Genomic DNA, 15,033 nt, shown 5'->3' on the forward strand with positions numbered 1-15,033 from the left:
AATTCCACCTTTTTGGTTTGTGCAAAAAACTGAAAATCTAAATTTTATATATCCTTTAATTTCAAAGAGAACATATGGTCTGTTATCACAGGAAATATTATCATCCATTATAATCTACGGTGCAGGAGTGAGGGAATCAAAATTGCTGAACAAAGGGTTTTGTCGCAACATCTGCAGTCATTGGGCATTTTAGGCAAAGCGAGCTAAATTTAGAAAGACAATTCCAGAGAGCGAAATAGGGAACAAATTGCCAACAACCAGTCACTATTCTCAAGCAGTGTCAAACATTCCCATCATCTATTGTTGCTGAAATTGAAAAGAAGATGAGGTATTCAGCTTTTTTAGGAAACTAGGAAGGTAAAGACTTTAGTTTCCATCTGGTCCCTTCAACTCCAAAACGCTTCCAAGCAGTGCTGGAAGCTGATGCAACCCAGTGGGAAGCGTGCCTCCACCCCATCTTGTTTTGCAACATGTTGCCAGCATCACATTTTAAATGCAGATTTGTTGTCTGCGCAGTTTCCATTGCGGGATAATTAGCAAATTGCATCACGGTTGCAAATGTAATATAGTCTCAAAGTTTGAGCTGCATTTGAATTAGTATTTAAAGTCAAGTCCTAAAGGAATACCTGAAAGATAACGTTTGATACTTTTAAATGAGTTAATATCACCTCTATTAAAGCATGGCGTTTGGACTCCAGTTCCACCTTAAAAAAGTGTTCACACTGTAAGCTCTGTAGGGGGGTGGTGTCTCTGCCTCTCCCCCTCCCTCCAGCGGCCAAACTTCTTCATTAAACTCAAGCGGCTTGTTTGCGTGCTCCTCGGCTCCGTTTCGGAGGATTGTGCGACCAGAAGAAGATCCACGGTTCGGTTCGATGAGCTCCAACAGCACCACCGCTGGCTCTCATTGGACTTCAGCTGAATTTAATACATCGAGTAAGCTCTTTTCTGTGTTTTTCTCATTATAAGTCATATGTTTAGTGTCAACTTAGAAATGCATGTATAGCTCAAGAAGCGTCGTTATAAGTTTGTAGTGAAGGTTATGTCTGTGGGAATTAATTCAGAATTGCCTACGCAGTGGGAACAGGTGATTGTGTGTGTGACCCTGTTTAGAAGTATCCCAGCAAATGCCTTCCCTGAATGCCCCATTTATCTGCAGGTCTTGAAATAGTTTGTCTGCACGACTAAAGAGGACGTGCCCCAGCTTGAAATAAAAAGCAATTCTCTGTGTACAGTTGCACCCTGAGTGTAGTTGGTTGTAATTACATAGAAATTCAGAGCGAGCTCAGGTCAGATTTAGTGGAGGGTTATAAATGTTGCGCATTTAGTAAAACGTATTTGCAGATTATCTGAAGATTATGAAAAGCCCTGAGTTGACTGAAGAATGTGTGATTCTCAGATGTGGCAATAGATCACATTAAAACTTTCTGACTTCGCACTTTTTTGTTGTTTACTCAACTTATAAACATGTTGTGCATGTTTACATCACTTATAATGTAGATATAGCTTTACTTTTGTCATTTAAACTCTCAATACAGTACTTCATACTCCTTTAACTTTTCTCTCTTTTGATTTTATTTTATTTTATTTATTTTTTTTTACATTTTATCACACAGAAACTGGAAACATCTGGCAGAAAATGATACACATGTTTTTTTTTTGGTTTTTTTTTGTGTTTTTTTTAAATGTTACATGTAAAAATATGTTTATTATTTATTTTGTCTCTTCCTGTCTGTGTAGTTGTGAGTTATGACATCAGAGGGGAAAGATGGAGGCATCATGCTGGAACCCCAACTTATCCAAGAGACCGGGGAAGTTTATAGAAACCCCACGGAGGTGCAGATGAGTCAAATCGTGCTGCCCTGTCACTCCAATCATTGCGGGGAGCTGAGTGTGGGACAGCTGCTGAAGTGGATGGACTCCACAGCCTGTTTGTCAGGTGAGGAATGAGAAATTATTGGGGCAAGACACTTTACCCACCTTGCCTGCTGGTGGTGGTCAGAAGGGCCAATGGCACAATATAGCAGCCTCACTTCTGTCAGACTGCCCGAGGGCAGCTGTGACTACCACCAGCTTGCCACCAGTGTGTGAATGTGTCTGTGAATGTGAATGGCTGATTTCATTGTAAAGTGTCTTCAAGGGTCCTGAAAAGCGCTACACAAGTCTGAAGTCATTTCCTAAATTCAATTATGTATTTTTTCATGTATTTCTGGTTTTTGTTGTACCTATTTTTCCACAAACCTTCACAGATGATAAATTCTATTATCCAAGCGCGATAGCAAGCCATCTGTACATGGCTTCCGTACATCAGTGAGTTTTGATAGACAATAAAATAAAACTCGGTGAAGTTGAAAAGTTCTGCTGCTGGTGTATTCAAAGATTTAAGTGAATGAGTAAAGCTAGTAAAAAAAATATTCTTAATTTAGTGTAATCCCTCCTTTCCCAGCTGAGAGACATGCAGGCTGCTCCTGTGTCACTGCATCGGTCGATGACATCCACTTCGAACACACAATAGGGTAAGGTATTATCAACCATAAAGTGATCAACTTGTGTCATTCGTTTAGGATTTATTTACCAAACTACCTTTTGAATTGTTTTCTTAAAAAATAATTTAAATGAAATATGCTTCACCCGTACTCCTTAATATTTAGCAATGACGACAAACGTCCCAAATTTACAACTAGTTTTCTTACTGTTGACTTAAAATAATTTCTGAGGGTAGAGAGGGAAAATGCCGTGTTGAGTATAATCATGTTGACTGTAAAGAAGCGTCCATGTTTGTCTCTTTCAGAGTTGGGCAAGTTGTCAGTATTATTGCCAAAGTCAACAGAGCCTTCACATCTAGCATGGAGGTTGGTGGACGTCTCTCTGGTGTCATACTTAAGTTGAACAGCACATATTCGTACATAAAAATGTAGTAAATGTGTGAATTTCAGGTGGGCATACTGGTGACTTGTGAAGATCTTTACTCTGACAGGCAGTGGAAAATTTGTCACGCCTTTGCCACGTTTGTTTCCAGACGAACTGAAGCTGGAAAGGTAACGGAGCGGGGACTGAAACAATCTCGGGCACACCATCGCTTTGGTGGAGCTTGCTTATCTTCTTCTGGCCGTTTTGGTTTTCTGTGCGCAGGTACAGCTCAAGCAGGTGATTCCTTATACACAAATGGAGCAGATGGAGTACAGCCTGGCAGCAGAGCGGCGGAGGATGCGACTCATCCATGCTGAGATTATCACAGACCTGCTGAGCAGCAGCACAGCTCAGCTGGGTAAGGACACAAGGTTTTGAGAACACACGGTCCTCTAAGGTCAGAAATATTGCAGCCTTTTCTTTCTGGGTCTTTTTGGGTCTTTCATCAGGGGAATGTCAGGAGTATGACGACGCCGTGCTGTCTGAGAAGACGCGAGTGGAGAGCGTGGAGCTGGTGCTTCCGCCCCATGCCAACCATCAAGTCAGCACTTTTGGAGGCCAGATCATGGCCTGGATGGAGAATGTGGCTACAATTGCAGCAAGGTATGCAGTTTTTTTTTTTTTTTTTCTTCTTTTGAAGAGCTTCACTTTTAGAGAGGCTTGCAAAAATTATTCAGAATATTTTACATTTTTTTATATTTTAATGCCAAATTAGATGCATTTTGTTAAATTTATACAGGAAGCCATCAGAAAATAGAATTTTGTGGAAAAAGGGAGGCATACATTTTTTGCTTACAAATACAAATCTTAAAAGGTGTGGCCGTTATTAGTATTTAGGCCATTTTATGTCCTGATATATTGAAATAAAATGCAAACAATTCAATCCTCTATCATGAAGGCCAAGGAACCAGATACAGATGAGTACAAAACCTTTTGAACACGCTGCCTTTGGCAGCATCAGGCTGTGGGGATTATGTTTAGGAGGATGAGTGAAGTTGATCAGAGGGAGGCGATTCTGGAAGGAAACCTGTTAGAGGCTGATGAAGGCTTCAGTCTGACACTGAACACCTTACAACAGGAGCATAGCTGTTAACATACAATCAGATCTACAATGGAGTGGCTTTGGTCAAAATATATTCATGTATTGGGATGAATATATGAATACATAAGAAAACAGAGTTGGGAACCTGAGGCAAGACGTGATGTTCAGAGATGCTTTCCATCCATTCTTTCTGAATCTGAATTATTTTTGCAATCACGCTGTACCAAGCTGCTAGAGAGATACCCTCTAGATGCATACAGCTGTAACTGCAATAAAATGTGATTCTTAAATACATAAGCACGCCATGCTTTTACATTTTTATTTGAAAATTCTTTTTTAAAAGACATGCATAATTTCTTTTATAACTTACAATAATGGAGTGCGCTGTCATTTTTCTATCACATAAAATTCCAAAGAAATGCATTGAAGTTTTGGGTTTTGGTTCGATACAAAAGAAATTGAAGGGCTGTCTGTACTCTTGTACGTACGCTGTAGAATATGCTTTGTTATCTGTATGACTGGATTTAAAATATATATATATATGTATATTTAAGTTTAAAAAGGTTGCCACAATGTTATGATTTGAGGAGCAAAGAAAAGGAACATTTCTGTCAACATTCAGTGTGACTGTTTTATATAAATCTAGCTGAAGTGTTATTTTTGAGACCTATGAGCATCACCACTTTATTTTTCTGAGATCTTTAGAGATCCATGCTGCTTTTGCTATGCTACATTTTCCCAATTTAGTATTGTAATTAACCCACTCATGACCTTAAATACATGAGTGGATGTGTATTTGATGTGTATCTGTGCTATAGAGCACAGATACACATCCATATCATCTATTTTTTGTTTTGATCCAGCCGATTGTGTAACGCCCACCCAACCCTGAGGACCATAGACATGTTCCATTTTCGTGGGCCGTCACACATTGGCGACCGGCTGGTGCTGAAAGCTATTGTTAACAACGCCTTCAAACACAGGTGCGTCTGCACATTGCCTGACAGGTTTCAGTAAACAATTCCTGAATCAACTGAGGGATGTCAGCACTGTTCATTTGTAGTGCCTTTGATTTCAGTCTGCACTTATGTACACTTAGTGTGTTTGCAGCTCTGAAAAAAATAAAAATAAATTATTACTGATGCTGTGTAGCATGGAGGTGGGAGTCTGTGCAGAGGCCTATCAGGGTGGAGAACCTCTGCGCCATATCAATAGTGCCTTTATGACCTTTGAGGTGCTGGACAGTGATAGGAAGCCCCGCACGCTGCCGCACCTACAACCTGAGCCTGTGGTATGTTAACAAAGTTTATTATATCATTTGGAGACCTCGCTCTGCAACGTAATCAACATTCGTTTGTCTGCATTAAATTGGGGTTTCATGTGTTTTTAAGGATGGAAGAAGACGTTATAAAGAAGCTATTGCAAGAAAGAAGATTCGCCTTGACAGGTTTGTCACATTTACAGAGCCTTGAATTGAATGTTCACATTTTCTCATGTTACAACCACAAACTTCATTCAACCAATCGTAGTATTATAACCTGGATAGACCAACACACTGCACTGTGTTTTTATTAAATTGAAGGAGAAGGTTGCAATGTGTTCAAGCATTTTTTTATAGATACCTTAAATGTGTAATTATCATTTGTATTCAGCTTCTGACTCAATACTGTACAAAACAATGTATTGCTCCAATTACAGCTCCAAGTCTTTGAGGTATATCTACCAGCTTCCCAAATCTAGAGGCTGAAAATGCTTGCCTATTTTTCTTTGCTAAATAGCTCAGTTGGATTGAATGGAAAGCATCTTTGAAAAATTTTTTAATTCCGTTCAAGTTTGGACTTTCACTAGGACGTTCTAACTCATGAATATGCTTTTCTCTAAGTCAACCTATTGTTGCTCTGACTGCATAAATACGGCTGTCTTGATGTTAGGTGAACCTCTGCCACTGTCCTTTTACATCCTCTAACAAGTGTTCTTCTAGGATTATTTAGCGTTCATGTCCGTATCAAATTATGTCTGATATGTGGCGAAATGTGAAGAAGTTCAGTTGGTATGTGTACTAACTATTGCAACATGTGCAACAAAACAAACTTATTACAGTTGTGCTCAGTTGACGTTTGGTATAATGAGACTGTAGTCATTATTAGGACTTGCACTTTAGTGTGAATTTGGTTTGAGGTAGATCTTAGTTTACTGAATCTTAAACTCTTGATATATATATATATATATATATATATATATATATATATATATATATATATATATATATATATATATATATATATATATATATATATAATCTTCAAATCAATTCAGTTTGCTTATGCAGCACCAGTTCTCTGTAAAGATCATGGTGCGACCGAAGTGCTGTGTGAATATGGCGTGACAAAGCTCCTTGTTTGCAGTATTTTTCATAAGAAAATGACTTGGCTTGGTTGCATATCACAGCTGAGCAGACTTTGGTAGAGAGTTTACTAAGAATAAAAAGCTCATTGTTCGGCTGCTAAACACTCTGCTTCCAGCATAATTCGTGTTTCTTCAATTTAGTAACAAAACGTGATGGACTCACCCGAATAAGTGTTTATGCTGGTCAGATTTATTCTTTGAGTTGTGCCTTTAATTGTTTACAGAAAATATATCATCTCTTGCAAGCAAACCCAAGTGCCTCTGTCTGTGCCCTGGGATCCAAGTAACCAGGTATCTTAGAGAAGCAGTCAAAGCCCACCAGATATGGTGCTTAAGCTCAGGAGTTCACTCAAACGTTTGGTTTTTCAGATGTACCTGAGCTACAACAACGTATCAGCCCTGAAGCTCATGGATACCCGGAACAACTGGGTCTTAACTTCAGAGAAAAATAAGGTCAGTGTGATCTTAGCATAGTATATAGATCAGTGTATAGTTAGCAAAGTTAGGATTAGCTTTCCAACTTACATTCTGCCTTCTATTATTTAGAAATAGGAAATGGTCAGATACAGCAGAATGTTGATGCTATTAATTATATATTTTAAATGCAAAATTGCTTGTTGCTATAAAATACACATATTTCTTCTACAACATCTTTGAATAAACCTGACCCCCCAAAAAATGCACTAAAGTAGTGTATTATGAAGTCACTGTACCCTGGGAAAAGAATGGTCAAAGGGCATCATCAAAAGCCCAAAACTAAAATGGCAAGCTTGGAGTGTATCGAAAATTTCTCACTGGCACTGTACATGTTGATACCTTGAACAACTTCTGTCTGTACTTATTGATAGGTGAGACTATACACATTGGAGGAAAACCACATGCTTTGTGTCAAGGTGGAGATGTACGTCAGCGTCCCAGCAGAGCAGGTGTTCCACCTGTTGTCGGACCTGAGGAGGAGGAAAGAATGGGACCGACATTATGAGTCAGTAACATACACACATTTCAAACATGGTGCTTTAAATACAGCAGATGAAGATTAGATTGTCCCAGTATCTGTCTAATCTCAGCCACCAGCAGTGAAGAGTTTCGGTTTTTGCACAGGATTTTTATTTTTTTTATTAAGAAAACAGTAACTTCCAGATGAACGCTTACTTGTGACATTATTGTCAAATACTCAAAAGCCTGAGAAATTTTAATATGTTTCTAATTAATTTTTTTGGTCAATGTTTCAACCACAGGGAGTGTGAGGTGATCAGCCAGGCAGATGAGGATGACACTCTTTATCGTGTGGTTACTCCCTCTGTCAGCAAAGGGGGCAAAGGAAAAGACTTTATCTTGCTTGCATCTAGAAGGAAGCCATGTGACTCCAGGTGCTGCAAAATAACATGTCATTTTGTGTTCTCTGTTTCCAGCTTGAAAATGATTTAATAAGGTTGGCTGATATTTATACCACAATTTTGTTACACGTTTTTTTTAGTAAAACAAGTAAATAAACCTGTAACAATTTATATTCAATATGTTGCCCTAAAATTACTTTTTTTTTTTTTTTTTTGATAATAACTTTCTCTTTCTTACTTTGTTACTTATTCAAAATGTTACAATATTACGAGACAGGAAAAAATACTAGGAAGGACATTCTACATTAGCATGTGATAAACCCTGGTCCTCAGGGCCCATTGTCCTGCATCTTTTGGATCTGTCTCTGCTTCAATACACCTGAGTCAATGAGTGCATCACCTCCTCATCATGCCACAGACGGCATGATGAGGAGAAGCCTGTTTAATCACCCAGTTATTTAAGTCATACGTGTGGCAGCAGGGGGACTCCTAAAACATGCTGCACAGTTGCCCCACGGTTGAGAAACCCTGCCCTAAATTGCTGTTTGTGAATTATAAATGTTGAAATTAATTAAATGATGGACTCATTTTATTTAGCATTTTAGATCTTATTTCTCATATTTCAGTTTCTAAAGAATGTCATTGCTCCTTTTACTATTTTACGTTTTTTTTTTGTTTTTTTTTTCAATGTATATTGATGTGAACAGGTCAAATTCCATGCAAAAATATACAGAGCTAAGTATAATTTTGCTAGCATTTTGTGAATTCATTTTTAAATGGTTCATTTGCACCAAATGTTTAAATAATTTAAACAGTTACTGGACAGATCCCATGAGCCGATTAATCTATACAGGAGATCAAACACAGAACAGTCTTCTTGACTAAGTAGGGTTCATGCCTCTGGTATAGAGAAGTTATGCTGACAAAAAAAAAAAAAAGTAGTTTGTCCGCTCATTTGAGTAATTAATAACTGTTTTGTTGAATTCTAACCTAATTTGTTCCTTCATAGCATTGTACCTTTTTTGTGCTGTATATAACTTCTTCATAGAATTCCATTTTGTCTCTCTCAGGGACCCGTACCTGATCGCTCTGCGTTCTGTCACTTTGCCCAATCACCCGCCTACAGAGGATTTCTCCAGAGGAGAGGTGCTCTGTGCTGGCTTCACAATCTGGGAGGAGTCCAGTTCAGTCACCAAGGTTAGCCCAATGTCTGCGGCACAAGCTCTAACGCTTACAGCACATTGCTGCAGGTATCAAAATTGATCAGCCGTTTTTGTTTCAGTTCACCTACTACAACCAGGCCACACCAGGTGTCCTCCCCTACATCTCGACAGATGTGGCTGGCCTCTCCTCCAGCTTCTACAGCACGTTTTCCGCTTGCAGTCAGTTCCTGGAAGCCAACAAAGATAGCCTGGATGCTCTGCCACCTTCTTCATTTTGATTTAAAACCCCTCTCCCATAAGCAAAGAAGGGGTGTTATCAGGACAGAGTAGTGATGTTTCACAGCTCTAATCCTGATTTAACACAGCTTTGGAGTTGCTGGGCTTAAATATGTCAAAATAAGGCATTCTCAGATTATGAAGGACTGCTAGTTTGTACTTTGCATAGACAAGTACAAAGCAAAAGCGCACAAATGATTTTATGCCTGTAGTCATTTTTTAGCATTATTTTTTGAAAACGTGCAATTTAGATTTCTAGATATATGATTTATATTTTGTGAGCCATCAGTTTATAGCAGTCCAGTCGTGTTGTCGGATGGTTCTTTCACTGTGACTTAACACTGTAAAGAATTTGTTTTAGTTAAGGTCAGGTGTGATTACTTTGTCACTTTGTATGTTAATATATTTTAATTTAATGACAGGAAGTTTACAAGTGGTTTTGGTGTATAACTTTGCTGTTTTCATTTGAGACAACAAATTGCACTTGAACTAATTTTATTGTAGAGACATAAGCTTTGAGGATAAAATGTGTTGAGTTACTTTAATCAATAAACCTTTTAAAGCTGTTAAATACATTCTCTGATATAATTTGCACCACCCTTTAACTTTGCATTCCTAACTTTCTTAAACCATTTTATATTAAAGCTTCTGATATAGTTTCACAGGTCCAGGAGAGGAATATAAACTAGTTTTTGTCGAATGGAAATCCACCTACCTAGGAAATGGGTGTAATTCTCAGTACAGTGTGAACACAGGCAAATCCAATTCTGTTGATGATTACAGGAGCTAAATCTGTCCAGAAACAGCACACCACTCCTGAACTTATGTTTTCCAACTAACACTTTCCTCAAAAAAAGCCTCAGTTTCCGCTGGACACTGAGGTATGTGAAACCAAAAGAAGCCTCTTGTGGTTTCATATACTTGAACTCAAAGTTTTCTCATGATGTACATTATTCAGAAACGCTACCGTATGAATGTCTGAATGTAATGTAAATTCCTCTGGACTAGATAAAGTGCTATACAAATACAGGCCATTTACCTATTGTTGCTCAGAAATCGAGAAATATTTTTTTCAATTAAACTTTAAAATGGTGCATTAGGCAAACAAAAGCATTTTTTTTCCATTACTCATTTCTGTTTTCACACACTAATCCTGAACATAGTTACAGACAAGAGCAAGTTTATTACACTAAACAGCATGTACATATCAAAAAAACTAACAAAGTTATTTTAAATCATCTAGTTTTTTTTCATTCTTTATTTTATCTAATATCACTTCAAGCAATTAAGGAATTTTAGCTGGAAACCTTGATAGCATTCAAGCAGTGTGCAGCAAGCTAAAATGATGTTTATTCCTAATCAATAGAGCTAAAAGTGCAAATCAGTTTACAAAGGCTGCACCCAGAGCAAAGTGGATTCACTCATTATTGTGTTTGTTGTTGGAGGGAGCTAATTTGTTGGAATTAGGGATGGAGTCCACTTTGTGTCGGTAAATCGGGAGACAGGAAAACTAGCCTAACAATATTAATATTAAAGGCAGTGGTCAGGATCGCAGCAAATGCTGAAGGCAGAAAAATTGTGCTGTGACTGGTAATCTGATGTTAAAAATGTTATTATAGTTTTCTGGTTCTGCCTTTTCCTTTCATGTCAGAACAAACAAGTAATAAGCAATTCTCTACCAAAGAGCTTGTTCCTTTTTAATTTTTGAGACATCCATAATATTTTTAACTTTAATTTCTAAAGAGACAAGCAAGGGGCTTTTGTTCATTTGTTTTTTATTATTACATTTATTTTAAGAAAAATTAATTTTTGCTTGATCTTGACCTATAAAACACTCGGGCTTTATTAAAAACCTTCAAAGCTTATGAGATAAACTAGATTTGGGGTAACACAAAACAGATGAGGTATTAAAAAGTTTACTTTAAGTAAGATCTTTAGGCATTTTGCTCATCTGACAGATCATTTTTATGCATTTTGTCATGATCAGGGACAAGTAGTGGACAATAAACAAGGGGGGAAAAAGCAGCCAATGGCATTTATAAAAACTTTGGAAAATTACAGAGTTCTGTACCCAAGGATTTTGTTGTTTGGAAGGGAAAAATGGTAGAAAAGATGTAAAAGTCAAGAAATAAAACTATGTCAATTACAAAGATTTTTTTATACATTTATTTTTCTTTTCTATTGTTAGCAAGACTTGGGAATGACTGCAGTCAATTTATATATATCCAAGGCTCCGTGAAACTGTGCAATTTGTGCAAACCGTCTGTTTAAATATCATCAAAAATATTTTTTATTGTTTTGGCGGAGAATTGGCCGCACGCATGCGCTGTAAACACAACTAACCACGTGACCAAATCCGGAAAAACAGAAAAGGACTGACATAAACAGAATAAAGTCCCGTGATTTCAAACTAAAAGCAACATATTCGGTTCTGTACTGACTGTATTTAAATTACAGTAGAAGCGCCAGCATGAGCCAAGCCTGCAGCAGGAAACTACAAGCCGCAACAAGAGAAAAGCTCAGGAAACTGAACTCGCTGCGTGGTGAGCTTTATTTTTCATTCATCTTACTTCGACTGGAGCTCAGTAAAAGTAACATTTTGGCATTCCTGAAGGCCGAGAGGTTTTACCGGGAGAGTTTTGGGATGTCGTGGCTGTGACTGCTGTGGACGGGAGCCAGAAAGAAGCTTACGAGCTGCAGATCAGAGAGAAGGTTGTGAGGAAAGAGCTTCCCGTCGGAGCTCAGTACAAGGTCTTCTCAGATCCCCCTGGGTGCAAAATAGGTCAGTGAACCGCTGTCAGCCTTATTTGGTTGCACTCTTTTCGCTTCTGTTAGGCTAATGTTTAAAGTAGTGTTGTTTTGCAGGAAATGGAGGCTCCACTCTGTATGCTCTTCAGCAGCTGAATGACATCTATGGAAAAGCTCTGAGCAACATGAGAATCATCCTGATCCACGCAGGTTACCTATATGTTTCTAACTAAAATAAAACTAATTATGCAAAATGTGTTGGTTCGGTTGTAGGGAATTTTTGTGTACACCTTTCTTGAAGGATATGTTAGGTTTAAGAATTTCTTTTAAAGAAGAAGGGAAAAATTTAATTTTTTTCCCCCTGAAATTTTGAAAGATACATTGAGATATTATCGGGATTATTACAAACATGTATTTAGGATTCTCATAAGTGTTCCTAGAAAATGATTTAATTGTTTGAAAGGTCCCATTTACGCATTCAGTTGAATCAGATTTATTGTAGTTGGACAACCATACAAATAATGTGGTTTGGGGGATTTTTAGAGCCACTTTTAAGTGATTTATTATTAATAATAATAAAGCTAATTAACAAAGACAAGACTGAACTAGAGATGTGCAATATATCAAATATGTTGTCATTTGTCTTTGCAATGATAATGTCTGTCTTTAATCAGATTCACAATCTACACACCAATCATATAATTGGCCAAATGAATAGAGTCTCACTCTGCTATTTGCCCATATATGATGTAGATGGCTGTAGCACAGTTGCCAAAGCTTGCAGTGACAGATGAGGAAGGAAAATTTGTTTTAATCACAACAGTACAGTACAATTTCTTTACAGTCATATTTTTTTAATAGTGGATAGTTCAAAACTTGTTTTCGCAAACAACTCCATTGTATGCACAATTTCTGTTCCTATAACATTACAAAATTAAACACTGAATATAGTCTTTATTGAAAGAAAATAATTTAAAAATATTTTAATAAATGTCGAATTGAATTAAAATAAAGAAAAAAACCCACCAACATTTGCCATTTCCACATGTTGTACCTTCAGGTGGCTTCAGCCAGCGAATGCCCAGTGCCAGCGCTCTGGGAAAGATCTTCATGCCTTTACCACTGGGGAACCCCATCTACCAGATGCTGGAGCTCAAACTGGCCATGTATGTGGATTTCCCATCACAAATGAAGCCCGGCTTCTTGGTGACCTGTGCAGATGACATCGAGCTCTACAGCATACCAGAGGAGGAGAGAGTCAGCTTTGATAAACCAGGCTTTACAGCTTTAGCCCATCCCTCCCCACTTTCTGTGGGAACCACCCATGGCGTGTTTGTGTTGGATCCGAGTGAACATTCCTCATATCAGGAAATGGAGAATTCCTCCTGTCTGTGTTTTCTGCACAAGCCAAGCATCGATGAGATGCGGGATAGAGGAGCTGTTTGCACGAATCAGAATGGCCTGTTTTCCATGTCTGACAGTGAGTTTGTCTACACAGACAGCACCTATTACATGGACTTTAAGAGTGCCAAGTCACTTCTGAACCTGCTGAATGAGTTGGGTCCATTGAACTGTGAGATCGACGCATACGGGGACTTTCTTCAAGCTCTGGGGCCAAAAGCCACAATAGAGTACACCAAAAACACAGCTAATGTCACCAAAGAGGAGAGTAGTCTGGTTGAAATCCGACAAAAGATCTTCCATTTACTTAAAGGGATGCCCCTCAATGTCATTCTCCTCAACAACTCTAAGTTTTATCACATCGGGACCACCTCAGAGTACCTCTTCCACCTGACGGAGGACGAGGCGTTCAGGGGCGAGCTGGGTCTCCTGTCATCTGCCTTCAGTGTAAATGCCACTGAAAACTTCTCTGGTTGCTGCATCATGTACAGTGTCCTTGATCCCAGCTGCTCTGTGGAGGCTGGGTCAGTGGTGGAGTACTCCAGACTGGAAACAGGGGTCTCCGTGGGTGGGGGGTCCATCATCAGCGGCTGCTGGGTCAGTCCAGGACTCTCTGTGCCAGCTGGGGCTTTCATGCACACATTATGCGTTACCCACCAGAAACAAATCAGGTTTGTTACCGTGTTCTTTGGTATTAAAGACAACTTAAAGCAAAGTGTGGCTTCTCCTGCACATGTGGAGGAACTAGAGTTTTTTGGACTTAACCTTGCAAAGTGCCTGTCCCACTGGGGGATGGAGAATGAACACCTCGAGTTCTCAGGAGACGCATCGAGCTGTAGCTTGTGGAACGCTTGCCTGTTTCCTGTTTGCTCTGAGCAGGAAAGCTCCTTCTCCGCGTCTCTCAGAATGCTGCAGGCCGTCCTGAGTGGCTCCACAAGCCCCCCTCCCAGAGACACAGCTCTGATGTCGATGCAGGACTGTTTACAGTGCAAGAACCTGGAGGAAATGCTGAAGCTCAAGAGGAGGCTACATCATGACATCAAACAGAGGAAACTCAGCATTTAAACAACTGTTGTTACACATACTGAAATGTTTCACTTTGTTGGTGAAAGTGAATGTTTTGACATTTTGTAACTTTGTTTCCGTTTAAAAGAACAATTTCCGTAAAACCACTTTAAGTGAATCATGCTTTGCTTCGTTCTTTTTTGTGTGGATTTACATTTATTAAATTGGAACAATTCACAATTGTAATTGTGACAAACAAGTTTTGGTTGAGGATATTTTCGCCTTGCCATCATGAATTTTAATGGTCATAACACATTACTATTATTGCACCATCTGGTGCTGCTGCAACATTTGCCAGCGTATTTGAAATGTTCTGTTAATTATTCCCCCTTTTTGAAATGCCAAAATTGCTGTGATCATCAAATGGCACAGAAAGGGATATTTAAAAAAAAGAAATTGTAATAGTATATCCCCACTAGTTGCTTCATTACACTGCAGTAACATCTGTTAGTTGATGTTATTCTTTGAGCTTTTCAGTAGAACCAAGTCATAATACTATTATAAATCCAAGCCTGTGTGGCGTAGGGATAGCGCAACCCACATTTGGACGCCCTGAGTCCTTCGACGCAGCCGTCGCAGGTTCGATTCCCAGACCCCACCGAAATTTGCCGCATGTCTTCCCCCTTTCCTGTCAGACTACTGTCATATAAGGGACAATAGATCCCTGGAGGGGATAAAAAATAATAAC

The 15,033-nt window shown here is 38.7% G+C and overlaps 2 protein-coding genes across 2 annotated transcripts; both read left to right on the top strand.

The window, feature by feature from the left end:
- The first annotated feature begins 788 nt into the window (after positions 1 to 788).
- Positions 789 to 10,097, top strand: acot11b (acyl-CoA thioesterase 11b). Its single transcript, XM_044128697.1, has 16 exons — positions 789 to 933; positions 1,738 to 1,936; positions 2,444 to 2,513; positions 2,789 to 2,849; positions 2,934 to 3,035; positions 3,130 to 3,265; positions 3,357 to 3,510; positions 4,813 to 4,932; positions 5,102 to 5,240; positions 5,341 to 5,396; positions 6,580 to 6,646; positions 6,725 to 6,808; positions 7,204 to 7,337; positions 7,594 to 7,725; positions 8,763 to 8,889; positions 8,975 to 10,097. Exons 2-16 carry the CDS (start codon positions 1,747 to 1,749, stop codon positions 9,131 to 9,133), a joined length of 1,731 nt encoding a protein of 576 aa, XP_043984632.1. The 5' UTR covers positions 789 to 933; positions 1,738 to 1,746; the 3' UTR covers positions 9,134 to 10,097.
- A 1,356-nt stretch (positions 10,098 to 11,453) lies between these two features.
- Positions 11,454 to 14,463, top strand: fpgt (fucose-1-phosphate guanylyltransferase). The gene is made up of 4 exons (XM_044128706.1): positions 11,454 to 11,674; positions 11,746 to 11,913; positions 11,997 to 12,089; positions 12,940 to 14,463. The coding sequence occupies exons 1-4, from the start codon at positions 11,602 to 11,604 to the stop codon at positions 14,343 to 14,345; spliced, it is 1,740 nt and encodes a 579-aa protein (XP_043984641.1). The 5' UTR covers positions 11,454 to 11,601; the 3' UTR covers positions 14,346 to 14,463.
- Positions 14,464 to 15,033: the final 570 nt, after the last annotated feature.

The sequence above is a fragment of the Gambusia affinis genome, linkage group LG10, assembly GCF_019740435.1.
Source record: "Gambusia affinis linkage group LG10, SWU_Gaff_1.0, whole genome shotgun sequence".
Classification (NCBI taxonomy): Eukaryota; Metazoa; Chordata; class Actinopteri; order Cyprinodontiformes; family Poeciliidae; genus Gambusia; species Gambusia affinis.